We start from the raw sequence: 13,542 nt of genomic DNA, 5'->3' as shown, positions 1-13,542 counted from the left end.
TGGTGAAGTTATGAGGAATGTCATAACATGCATCGACAACCACACGAGTGTTGAATCTCATGAGGGAGGACATTGATAGCAAAGAGTTCATGCAAAATTAGGAATCATGTAGTTTACCACTAATTTCATCACTTTGTAGGGTATAGAAGCTACATTGCCAACTCTGAATGCATGCTTGTGAAGAAAAAGTGGTTTGAGATTCCTTACTACAAAAAGGTAGAAGCAAGGAGGGTTGTAAAGACCGTTTTAGATGATATATTTTAATATTTACCAAGGACACAAAGAAGATCAAAGTAAGTTTTTTATTAAAATTTTGTTTTTCTAATTTATTTTATAAGGTAAGTTCTTTATTAAAATTTTGTTTTTATATTTTATTTTATAATGTTATATTTTGTTTTTCTATGCAATAATAGCAATCTTTTGTGATAACTTGATAAAGGTACCATCGTGGCTCTGTTGTTATATGTTTTTGTGAGATTCAAGAGACTGTGTTGCCCAACCAGATATAGGCACCACTCTGCTACCTGTTTCTCTCCACCACAGTCCTTAACACACTCAAATTCATAAAATTAGGCATCTTTCAGTTCCAATAGTTTAGTGTGTTTGCTGCCATTTTTTGAGTTTGCATAATATCACAAGGGGCTAACAAAATGCATTTTCAGATGCTTACATGGCAGTATATCTGTTAATTAGATGCTTACCCTTGTCCAAACTAGTACATAGGTATATTGTGACACCAGTATTGAGATACATTGTGATCCAGGCATAGTTTGCATTAAGGGAGTCTTGAATATGTTTATCGTTAATCCAGCATCTTAGGGATACCCACTTGATCTTGCAGAGCTAGAAGTTAAGGTCTTACCCACCTTAGTCAGTGGTCCTTAGCTACCCAGCCTAAAGACAGGTCTGTGGTATTCTACTCAGTTTTGGCATCCTCCCTAGCACTTGAGAGACTACCAAACCTTAAGGAATCGGGACCTACGGCTCAGATCACCGACAACAAGAACAAAGTTTTGGAAAAAATTCCATAATGCAAATAATTATAGTATGGAAACTAGAAAGGAGCTTTGGACTCCACCATCCTAAGGGTATGTAAGATTGAACTTTGATGGGGCCTTTAAAAGAAATCCAGGTTTAGCAAGTGGGGGATTATTTTGAGAGATTCAAATCGCAGATTCTTATATGAGCACTCTTTTTTCTTTGGGAACAAATAAAATAATGAGTGGAATAGGGAACCTTGATAGCAAACATTGAAGCAGCACTAAGTCAAAAAATTTAAAATTTTATTGTTGAGAGAGAGATTCCATTTTGTTATAAAGATGCAAAATCTGAAAGAGAATTTTTCTGATATCTATTTTCAATTTCTCATCATTGTCAAAGAATATTGAATGCAACAGCTAATTACTTGGCCAACATGAGTACAGAGCAGATACCCCTCACTACTATTTACAATCATTTTTCCAATGCCTGGATAGACCTTGATCGTTATATAAATTATCACCCTCCATGATCTTGGTAGTGTATTGTTGCATCCGATGAGCAATTCTTAGATTACGAGTTCTTTTTTAGTGTTCTCATCTTTCTCTAAAAGAAGGTTTGCCAGCAGAATGTGTTTAAATTGCCACACGCACACACACGCACACACACAAACACACACACATATGGCTACTCAAATTTCAACAAGTTTAACTATACATGACAAAAAAAAATATTGCTGCTATACCGCCAACAGTCTATTAATCTATTACATGGCTGAATCGATCAGTGATAGGCAGATAGCATTATGCCAGCAATAAAATATTTTAAGTTAAATTGAAAGGGAATTTGATTTCATGCGACCAAATGTGTCTATCTATTTCATGTGAGAAAAGGATAGGTCGATTGGCCAATTTAGATATTTACTGTCACCTTTGTTGTTGATTCCCAACCCCTGCATGTGTAAGTAATTTGTTGTTGTCTATTTCCATATATTATGGCATATCCCAGAGGTTGAGAGTGGTAAATCTGAGCAAAAGTTCCATGTGTCCTCCAAAACTTTTATGCTCTTTCCATCACCAATTTATCTGTCTGTCATTTCTCTTTGTTGAACAACTTCATTTCTATTTTAATGTACACAACATTGAGTCTTGTTGTCCCCACACCCCTTTTGAAACCTTTTTTAATAAATGTCACATACTTTTTAAAATACGCAGATTCTTTTGTCCAAGACACTTTGACATACCCATGATGGTCGAGGGATGTCTAAAATGTCCTCAGTCATCTCAAGGACAGTAAAACCTCTCAAAGACATTCTAGTGGTTTCTATGATGTCTTGGGAATGTTCCAAAATTTTGAGAAAAATTGAGGCTTGGCATCCTACTACCTCAAAAATGCCATTGGGTATAAGGACATTGGTTTCAAAGTTGGGGGCATTTCCTTATGGAACTTAGGTATATTCAAGTATTGGTTTTTGTGTAGGGTATTGTTGACATGTATTTTGTACACAATCATACACAGAATAAAATACCCAAGGGTACCTTATCCTCTCTTGAATAAAGCCTCTGATTGCTGAAGATGTCGCAAAAAAGGATCAATCAGGGTGACTCCAATGTTCTTTTATGTAGGGTCTCTACGTGTGGATAAGCACCAGTGGTCGTTGTGAATGCTGTTTCATCAAGGGGCCTTACGTCCTCCGAGCTGTAGGAACAAGATTTCTCTAAACTAACAAGTTCTCAAAATAATCAAAAAGTAGAGTTTGCGAGGGATAAATTCTAATCTAATCCTAAGAATGACCCAATGTAGGCTAGACTTGGTAAGATTCTACCAATTTCAATATTGCCATGAAATAACAACCCAACTGAAATTGATGCGATCTTCTAAGGTAACAAATGATTTTTCAATTCATCAAGGATCATAGACACTACCACAAAGGCACATATCCAAAGCTAAATGACGATTGAAGGTTTAAGTAATTCAAGTCTCTCCAGTTGACCACACAAGGCGTTCCTACAATCAGTAAGAAGCTAGTGGTTTGGAACGTGAATCTCACTAAAATCAAGCCCAACACTTAGTCCTTCAAACTTAAATACTACTTCGACTGAGAATGATTCAAGAAAACAAACCACCATGAAGATAGCCACAAGAAATGCAATAAAACACCATAACTTCAATATTTTATTGATCTCAAAGCCAAAATAGACAACAATTGCTTGAAATTCTTTCTTCAAAACTCAATCTTGCTACAAAATAACTTTCTTCTCTCCAAAAGCTCTAAACTTCTAACTATTTCTTATTGCTCCTATTCTAATTCTTAAAATGAAAATGAATGAGGGTATATATAGCATCCTCAATTACAATGAACGGCCCAGATCAAAAGAAGATCAACGGCTGAGATTCTGACACCTAAGCCCTAATTAGGGTTTTATTACAAAAGTTCCCTTTTTATTGAACAATATTAAATGCATAGCCAAATATTTAATTTGGCACAAAAATCTAGGAAACATAGACCAATGACAATTAAGGTGCCATGTTATCTATAACAACCTCTCTTCTAGAACCTTATTTCCTTTCCAATGCTCCTTTTTAGCATATGCAATGAATCTGGACACGATTCCTTCAATCTCAGCAATAGGAATCTCGGGAAGATTCCTCATTCGTTCTTCTAAGTGAATAATCTGATCAAAGGCCTTGAGAAGAGCTGCGTCCCACTCAGGTTCGAGTTCCTTGATTTTCTCAATCAGGAGCATAGTAGAAAACATTTGATCTCTTTGCTCATCTGTAATAACATTCTCATCTTTGCAAAAGATGACTTTGACCCTTTCTTCCAACTCTTGAAGATCCACATCTGTCTCAACTTCGATCCTTCTGCCAAGAATAGTACATAAAACCCCAAACACCTTGTCCTGGATTGGATGGATGACCTCCTCCACTTGATTGCATTTGGCGGTGGTGTCCTCAAAAAGAACTTCCTTCATCTGGAGTAAAGTAGACCACTAGAGTAAATTATGAGCTCCTCCATCCATTATCTTTTCTTGTGCTAAGGTCTTCCTTGGTGTTTGCCTGATTACTTGAAGAACAGGAATGATAACATCTCTAGTGTGGGTAAAGGTGGCTACTGTTATCATTAGGTTATGAATGATCTCAAGGAGCTGGATAGCTCGATGGGTGGTCTGCATCATTCTTGTTGCAAACTCAACAGTAATTGTATGGGATTTGTCAATCCAAGAGCTCATAAGCTGGACCAAGCTCTTAACTCTCTCTGCCTCACCAACTGATTCAAGGGGAAGTGCTTGCACAGGACATACTGCTGGATCCTGACGTCCCGAAGGCTGACTGAGATGGCTAAAGTAGCCTCTCCAAGCACCGACCTCTCGCTCAAGCTTTCTATTCTTTTCCATTTCTTCTCTAAGATTGTCTTTAAGTGCCTCAAATGAATCAGTTGCCTCATCCAATGTCTGCTCGGTTGTGAGTGGACCAAGTTCAAAGGTCTCTACATCATACTCCTCTGCCAGGATCTCACCTTCATATTTGTCCACTGTTAGTGTAGCTATCTGTAACTTCCTGGACCCTGTCTCATCTCTGATCATCTTGGACATTTTGGTGGCTTTCTTCTTTTCTGTTACTCCCTGAGAATTTCCAACAAGGCTATCTAAATCAATCACATTATCTTCGTCTTCGATCACAATCACCCTTGTTAGCCTCTCCTTCAACAATCTGGAATGGCGGACCTTGTCTCTCTAACTTGTATTTCTTTAGGTAGTGGCTCTTCTTTCCGGAGAGGAGACGTCGCTTCATCATCATTCTTGTCTTCATGTAGCTCATTGACCTGGGGAGATCGACTTGATGAACGTTGAGATGCCTGTCCTTCTTCATGTTTATCATTCTGAACCATTGATTCCATAGATTCCTCCACTTCAAGTGTCCTCTTCTCTTGTCGAGAAGATGTGCCGGATGAGCGATCTTGATTGGCTTCTTGCTTCTTCTTGGAAGATTCTCTTTTCTCAGGTCTTTCCTTCCTCTTCGCACCTCTATGATGAGGATTGCCTTCACTTACGCTTCTGGGGTGAGGATTGCCTTCGCTTGTGCTTCTAGGATGAGGATGACCTTCACTCGCGCTTGCTCCTTCTGCCGACCTTTCCTCCAAAGTAAAAGTCATAGATATGTTCTGCTCTCTCAACTTTTGATGTTGCACATCAACCCATCTGCGAGTACAGGACAAAACTGGGGCCATCAAAGCCTTCAAGTCCACAACCTCAGGTTCATTCCAATCTATCTTTACTGCCTTGTCCTCTCTATCATAGGATGACTGGAGGTGCCTGCCACTGTCCTGAGCTTGATCGGCCACTCTGTAAACTTTGCATTTCCTGATAAAATCTAAAGGCAATCTGGAATGCATCTTTCTTTTCACTTCTAAATCATCTGAGAGATTCATCCAAAAGTCCTCTACTTGACATTCATGTTTGTATTTTCTACCAACTGTCTCTTCTATATACCCATAAGGATCAAAATTCTCCCTCAATGAAAAGAATGAAAATGAATATAAGGCCAACTCTCTTTCCGCATCATCTAAAGCTGGAGCATTAGGACATACCTCAACTGAATTCCCTAGTATGATAGGTACAGGAATCCCATTTCCATGCCTGTGTCTGAATGCCTTCGCATAAGCTGCCAACTGCCTAGTCACCTCAAGTAGTACTATCCGGTCTTTCGGATATCTTGGCAACATATATGGAGGTGAAGGACACCCATGAACTCTAATATATGTAAACTTCTGGAATTGGATAAACCAAGCACCATACCTCTTTACAAGTTCTTGTGCCTCTTGAGATATCCGATTGTGAATTCCGCCTTGCAGTGTCCTGGTGATGTTCATCGTGAAAGTATCATTGACTAACTTGTAGTTGCTTCCTGGTGGATGGTGCAAATGAACATAAGAATCACAAACTCTGACTTCTCCAGGTCCTCGTCCAATCACTCCTCTGTGAGGTAGTCCTACATATTCAAAACTCCTGATCAAGGCATATATGATGTACGAGCTCATGTGGAAGGATTTAGTAGCCTTCAATCTTCTCAACTGCACGTCCAAGCAATGGCTAATAATTCTAGCCCAATGAATTGTTCCTTTTCCTTGAACTATCACTTGGATGAAGAAGAACATCCACTTCTCAAAATATAAGGCTTGAGGAGCCCCTGTAACTCGATTAAGTAAGGTTATCAAATCTCTGTACTCCTCCTGGAAGTCGATCCTATGTGGTGTGTTGGGAATCTTGCTCAGGCGAGGACGACTTTTGAGTAACCAATTCTTGTTGATGATGCTCAAGCAAGTGTCTAGATCATCTTCGTACATGGATCTAGCTCCTTCCAAGCTTTTGTAAATCATATCTTTATGTTCTGGTAGATGAAGAGCTTCACTGATAGCCTCATCTGAAAGATAAGCCAAAGTGTTTCCCTCCTTGGACACGATCGATCTTGACTATGGGTCATAATGGCGGGCACACTCGATCATCAACTCATGGCACTGGATTGCTGGAGGGAAGCCGGCCGCCTTGATAATGCCACTTTCAATTATTCTCCTTGCGACATGTGATGGCTTTCCAATGTAAGGGACCTCTCGAAACTTCTTCACACTGAAGTTTCCCAGGTTGGTATCTCCAATGTTACTCCATTTTGACACGATCTTGGTCTCCATTTCTTCATTCCTTTGATCTTCCTTCATGAGGGCTAGACGACTGGTGGATGCTCCTGCCTTTGGGGTCGCCATCTTGACACCTACACAACATTTCATAATGAGCAATATACCTTGGAACGTAGAAATATAGATTGGATTTAAGCTTTAAATTTAGGAAACTTCATGATAAATCTTGGAATTATCATTTCCTAAATACGATTATGCAATTGGAAATTCAAAATTTCAAAATTTGAACAAGGGAGATCTTGCCATACCTCTCTTTGAGAACTAGCTCTAAAAAACGATGCAAAAATTAAGAAATTCGCTAGGCAAAATGAAGATCGAAGTCCTCTAGCAAATGCGCCTCCTTTATCAACTTCAACACCCTTTGGGTCTTCAATGCCTTGAGGAAAACTCGCTCCACCTCTAACCTCCAACAAAGTTCGCACTCCTTCTTGGATTGAAATTCGCACTTCTCCAAATCGCATTTAAACAATGATTGAATGATGGATTAAAATGCTTCAAAATACCTTTCTTATATAGGCGCTCATGCATTGCAATTCCCATAGGCCGACTTGGAAAATAAGCCTAAAATAAATAAAAATTAAATAAAAGAGGAGGCCGACCTTTATTAAAATAACATCCCAAGCGCTCTCTTTTTTTTATTTAATTTAATAATAATTAATTTAAATGCCTTTGCAATTAAAAATTACGATTTTTTAAAGGCCTAAATTAATTATTAAATGCCTTATGCAAACTTATTAAATGTCAATTTAATTAAAATATTTTAAGCTTTTTAGCGAATTTGGCATTTAATGTAATTCAAAAAAATATTGGCGCCTAAGCATGGGAGGTATTTGGGACATCAACAACATCGCTCTGGTCCCTGGGAGAGGGACAAGAGCGCCCTAGCCCATTTCATCAAGTTTTGTGGTTTTTTTTGCAACTTCGTTCCCCTTTGAAGCATTCCAAATATCATCGCCATCATGTGCCTTGGCCTGGATTCGACCAAATTTGGAAGGGAAGACTTGATAATGTATTTTTCGCCTTGGTCCCTGGGTGAGGGACAGGAGCGCGTTGGCCAATTTGGACTCCACTTGTGTTTTGCAATCTTTCAAAATTATCTTCAATGGATCGATTATGCCTTCCTTTACTCCTCTCAAACGAAAAACTTGCTTTTCATTTGCCAAAAACTTGTCTCTTGAGGGAATCGCTCTGGTCCCTGGGAGAGGGACAGGAGCTTCCTTTAAAATCGCCTTGGTCCCTGAGAGAGGGACAGGAGCGCCCAAGCCAATTTGGATCGATTTTCTCCATTGTGGTCCATTCAAGTTATATTCCATGAGCAAAACATACTTTCCTTGTCCTTCTCAAATCGCGAAATCATTTAAATCTTGCAAGGATAAGGCAAATTCGGAATTCAAGCTCCGGTCCTTCAGTGAGGGACAGGAGCGATTTTGCAAATCCAAGCTTATTCGTCTTTTGTTAGGCTTCCAAACTATCTTCAACGGGCTAAAAATACCTTCTTTCATTCATTTCAATCACAAAACTACTTCGTCCTTGTAAGAAAATTGCACTTTTTAGAAAATCGCTTTGGACCTTCAGCAAGGGACAGGAGCGCCTTTTTGCAACTTGGTATATTTCCTTGCTTGTCGACTACTCAAATTATATTCAATGGACAAAACATGCCCTCCTTGATCTCTTCCAATCAAAAAATTGTCTTGGTCCTGCAAGGACAGTGCAAATTTGAAAATCAAGCTCCGGTCCTTCAATGAGGGACAGGAGCGATTTTGGTCCTCAAGGTCAAATCTTTATAATTTTCATCTCAAATTTCCTTTGCTGGGGAAGATACCATCATTTTGCAGCTATGAACAAAAGTCCAAATCCAAAAAATGTCTAAGAAGGTGTGTTTGAAGAAAATCGCTCTGGTCCCTGGGTGAGGGACAGGAGCGAACTTGTCTTGCTAGGCCCAAAGTTCAATTTTTCGTTGCCAACGACGAAGTCTGGATACTCCTTTATGCTCATTTCATCCTTCATTGCGTCCTTGACGCTTCAGTTCGATCAACCAAGGCCCAAAACGAGCTAAGAAAACCATTTCGCCCTGGTCCTTCAGTGAGGGACAGGAGAGATTTGGTCTTAAACTTTAAAAACTTGTCATTTTGAGTCCTCAAAATCTTCAAAATCTTCAATTCACGTTCGATCATATCCCTTGGCGACCCTTGCTTCCAAAATTTTGGTTAGAGCTTGCCCAGACAAAATGTATAATTCCATCATTGAAAAGCTAACCCCTAGACCTAACTTGAATTTGCCTTCAAAATCTTAACTGGACCCATCCTGAGACATACTTGACTTCTTGGCAGGCTCATCTTATTTCAAAATTGCAATCTCCGTGAGGATACTTAATAATCTTTCAAAATTAGACTGGACTCGGGTTGGAAATATCAAAAGGCAACTCCTAAGACTTAACCCTAGTCCAGACGACTCACCCACTTATTCAAAATCCTAAAAGCAGAGAGAAGACAGGCAAAACAAAAGCAAAAAAAAGGGGGCCCCCATTTTAATGGGGCGATGTGTGAAATGGTCACAACAGGTATATGGCTATTGGTGTTTGTGTTCATAGGTGGGCTTCTTGTGGGTTGTGATGTCTCTTTGCCACTTTGGTGCTCGTAGGTATGGCAACTAGGCACAGCTTGGGTAACACAAAGGTATCAAGCAACAATGCCCCAATGTCAAAGAGTACATTTAGGCACATTTTTAGGTGTGACTCAAATGTGTCTTTAGGGTTTGTAAGAGGAGTTCTAGGTGATATGGATTTCAAGGAAGGTAATAGGCTGCTTTGTAGAAACTGTCTCTAATCTTGCTCAGTTTGTTCCAAATGTGGACTTTAGAGTCTAATTACTAAAGATACTTCTACCAAACCAATGTGTGCCATGCAGATGGAAGAAAATGTAGATAGGTCAGGTATCCTATTAAGAAGGTAGCAAAATCTTTTAAATCTACTGAGTATGTGAACTCATCGGCTGCATTGCTGAATTGTTAAGGTGAATGGAGGAGCTTTACAATGAGATTGGTGTTTTACAAGCATATTGTTGTGGCATTGTAAAAGTTCTTGCTATGTTGCATGTAACCCATTAGAATGGGTATACAAAAGTTGGGAGTGACTACAAGATCCCTATTTCTTGCGATGTCTCTATTCACAAGACTCATTACCACAAGGTACCATCTTTTGGCTTGTGTTTTCCTTCATTATCTAGTGCATTTCAAAGCAATATGAGTAAAAAAGGTGTTTTTAAATCAGTAGAATACGTGGAGGAATTTGTGGAGGATGGAGATCAGGCTCATGAGCAATAGGGTTTGGTATGATGTTGGTGTAATCATTTACTTTGATGTGATATGTTATGGGGAATTATTGCATGTTTTTGCAATTCGTCCCTTTTGGATTGATTTCCTCATATTGTTTGTATGTAATAGTACTTTTAGTATGTGACAGTATTGATATTGTGTTTCTCTTCTGCCTTTCTAAGGATAAATTGTAACCAAAACTCTATGTTTATTTCAAGGGTAAGGCTTCAAGAAAACCACAACTAACTTCTCTAAAAATTAAAAAAAAACTTTCAAGTTTAGTGAAAATATTCACTACAAAAATGATACTATATGTATTGAGTTCTTTATTTATGTTAAAACATTCTAGAAGAGTTGAGTATTCATCAATGTTCCAAGAACCACTCCCCAAAAACCACGTTTCCGAGACATAAGGATGGATCGGAAATCCTCCTATTGTCCTCCCACTACTATCAGTAAACATGGAACTCTATGGAGACGTCTCTATGACGTCCTAGGGATGCCCAAGCATCTCTCGAACATCCCAAGGACATCTCGATTTTTCCTGGCCTGGGACATCAAAAAAAGTTGTTTCTTTAATTTCTTTTTGATTGATTTTCGTGCATAGGGTCAAGCCCTAACAGCAATTGGGACCCCTCCAAGCCCTCTAAGCTTTACAAAACACTCTCAAATCCTCATTTTTCCTCACATTTGGTTTTTTAAGTTTTCCAACAGCTAGGTAAAGAGAGAAAAGAGTGAAGTAGTGAGATTAAGGTGTTGCAAGTGCAAGAGGGGTGGGAAGGAGCAAGAAGAGGAAAAGGAGGATTCTACATCAAATTGGAGGGATTTTACAAGCACAAGGTAGGCTTCTATGACTGTTTTGTCACCTTTTTTTTTTTGGTAAGTTTCATTTTCAAAACCTAACTTGATGTTGAATTTTGATGACAAAATGAAAAATGAACAGTAAACATTGAAATGAATCTGAAGATGGAAGAAAATGTAGATGGGCCAAGTTTTCTAGTAAGAAGGTAGCAAAAGCTTTGCAGGCTACAGAGTATGTGAACTCATCGGCTGCATTGCTGAATTGTTAAGGTGAATGGAGGAGCTTTACCATGAGATTGGTGTTTTACAAGCATATTGTTGTGGCATCGTAAAGTTCTCACTATGTTGCATGTAGCTTTACTGAATTCATCGGCTGCATTGCTGAATTGTTAAGGTGAATGGAGGAGCTTTACCATGAGATTGGTGTTTTACAAGCATATTGTTGTGGCATCGTAAAGTTCTCACTATGTTGCATGTAACACATCAGACTAGTGCATTTCAAAACAATATGAGTAAGGAAGGTGTTTCTAGATCAGTAGCATAGGTGGAGGAATTTGTGGAGAATGGAGATTAGGCTCATGTGAATTGGTTTTGGTGTGATGTTGTAGTCATTTTGATGTGATATGTTACGAGGAATTATTGCATGTTTTTGTAATTTGCCCCTTTTGGATTGTTTTCCTCAATATTGTTTGCATGTAATAGTACTTTTAGTTTGTAAAAGTATTGATATTGTGTTTCTCTTTTGCCTTTCTAAGGATATATTGTAACCAAAACTCTGTTCATTTCAAGGGTAGGGCTCCAACAAAACCCCAGCTAAATTATCTATAAATTAAAAAAAAATAAAGTTTAGTGAAAATATTCACTACAGATATGATGCTATATGAATTGAGTGTTTATTAATGTTACAACATTCTAGAGGAGATGAGTATTCATCAGTGTTCCACAGGGCTGCATCCCTCCCTCCCCAAAAAACCCTGCATTTCTGGAACGGGGACGTCTACAGGACACAGGGATGGGTCAAGGACGTCCCCATGCTATCCCACCACCACCAGTATGTTGGAAACTCTGCAGAGACGTCAGGATGCCCAGGGGTCTCTTGACTGTCCTGAGGGCGTCATGGTGTTTCCTGGACTGGGACGTCAAAAAAAAAAAAAAAATAATAATTTCATTGATTTTCATTCCTAGGGTCAAAGCAAGAAAAGAAGAGGAGGATTCTACATCAACTTGGAGGGTTTTCAAAGCACAAAGTAGATTTTTATGACTGTTTTTTTGATTTTTTTTGTAAGTTTCATCTTCAAAATCTAATTTGATGTTATATCTTGATCACAAAATGAACAAGGAACATTGAAATGAATCTATGAATATGCATTTTGTAAGTTTCATGGCTAACTTCGAAAATCCTCCAAGTTCTAATATATAACTTGTGTATAATTAGAACTCCAAGAACAGATCTATACCATAATTTCAAAATTTCTTCCTCAATTTATAACATTGTTGACCATTCCAAAATTAAATGTAAAAACCTTTTGGACCCTTGATTTTTTAGAATTAAACCTCCTACGCACTGCACCTGGTTTAAATCATTGTCACAAAACTCAGTGAGTCATCTGAGTCCAAGTCCAAACAGGTCCAAATGTTTCCTTAAAAAATATGTATATATCATTTTTTTTCTAAAAATTGCTTAGTATGTACTGAGTTTTTTGCCAAGTCAAAGTCTGAGCCAAAAATTAGCCAGCTGATTTGAGCAAAAGCCCAAATCTAGTAAACCAACTTGGTTGTGCCTGAGTTGGCTTAACAATGAAATGTACATACTTATTATGGCTAATGAATTTAATAAAACTGCAACAAAGATATCTTGTATAGATATGATAATTTGTCCTTTTCCTCCACTTTCATTGCAACAATCGTCTGCTGAACATTCTCCCATGACATAAACAATAAAGACTTGAAAACTCAAGAGCTTCACATTAATCAGAATATTCAGGCAATCCTACTCATCAAAACTCTCTGCCAGAGAAAGAGACAAACTATGTTTCCCATAGATAAATAAGAGCATTTGTCATCAATGGTATCAATGGCACCTCAACATCAACCATAAGCCAAGTAATTTAGTTACTAGCTACAACTACTATTGATTCAAAATCCCCACTAATATTGTTTATGGAGGAAACGCCAGCATTTATTCTGCTATCATGCTCTTTATTTAATGAAATTAAAAAAATTCCTACATTTTTATAATAGTTCTACAAATTTGAAATTCAAAATCCCTGTTGGCATTGTTTATGAAGAAAAGGACAGTATTACGATACTATTAAGCGCTTTATAAAGAAATAAAATGACAGTTTTTCAATCTTTTGAATGACAGTTCTAAAAAACTTGTAAACATAGTCCTAGAAAACAACCATGGCCTGTTAAAACTTAAGGAGACAAACATGTGCTGGTAGTTCTTTCCAAATTTTAGTTCTAAAAGCCAAATGATTCATGCATTAGAAATTTAGAAGTAACCAAACATTCAAAACATCCACAATAGTCTCAAGCAAACATGAAAGTACAGTGTTACACATAGTGTAATTGTAATGGAAGTATTACAGACCTCTATATACAATTTCTTGATTTGGGGACCTTTGTGTTCATCCATACCCTGTTGTACAAGAACATGAAAAGGAAGTCAGTGATGCAAATCGAAAGCAAGAAATACTGTACACTTCAATTTCACATTAGTACTTAACTCACGACAAATACAAATGGAGAAGATG

At 38.1% G+C, this 13,542-nt stretch overlaps 1 protein-coding gene across 3 annotated transcripts in view; it reads right to left on the bottom strand.

The window, feature by feature from the left end:
* Positions 1–13,542, bottom strand: part of LOC131080106 (ubinuclein-1) — a 76,702-nt gene that overhangs the window by 24,503 nt on the left and 38,657 nt on the right. For all 3 annotated transcript variants that reach the window (XM_058018201.2, XM_058018202.2, XM_058018200.2), the window contains one exon: positions 13,380–13,427. In XM_058018201.2, the coding sequence (XP_057874184.2) occupies positions 13,380–13,427 (48 nt within the window). The remainder of the gene's footprint in view (positions 1–13,379; positions 13,428–13,542) is intronic.

The sequence above is a fragment of the Cryptomeria japonica genome, chromosome 11 (assembly GCF_030272615.1).
Source record: "Cryptomeria japonica chromosome 11, Sugi_1.0, whole genome shotgun sequence".
In the NCBI taxonomy this organism is placed as follows: domain Eukaryota; kingdom Viridiplantae; phylum Streptophyta; class Pinopsida; order Cupressales; family Cupressaceae; genus Cryptomeria; species Cryptomeria japonica.
This window is presented reverse-complemented; position numbering and strand designations above follow the sequence as displayed.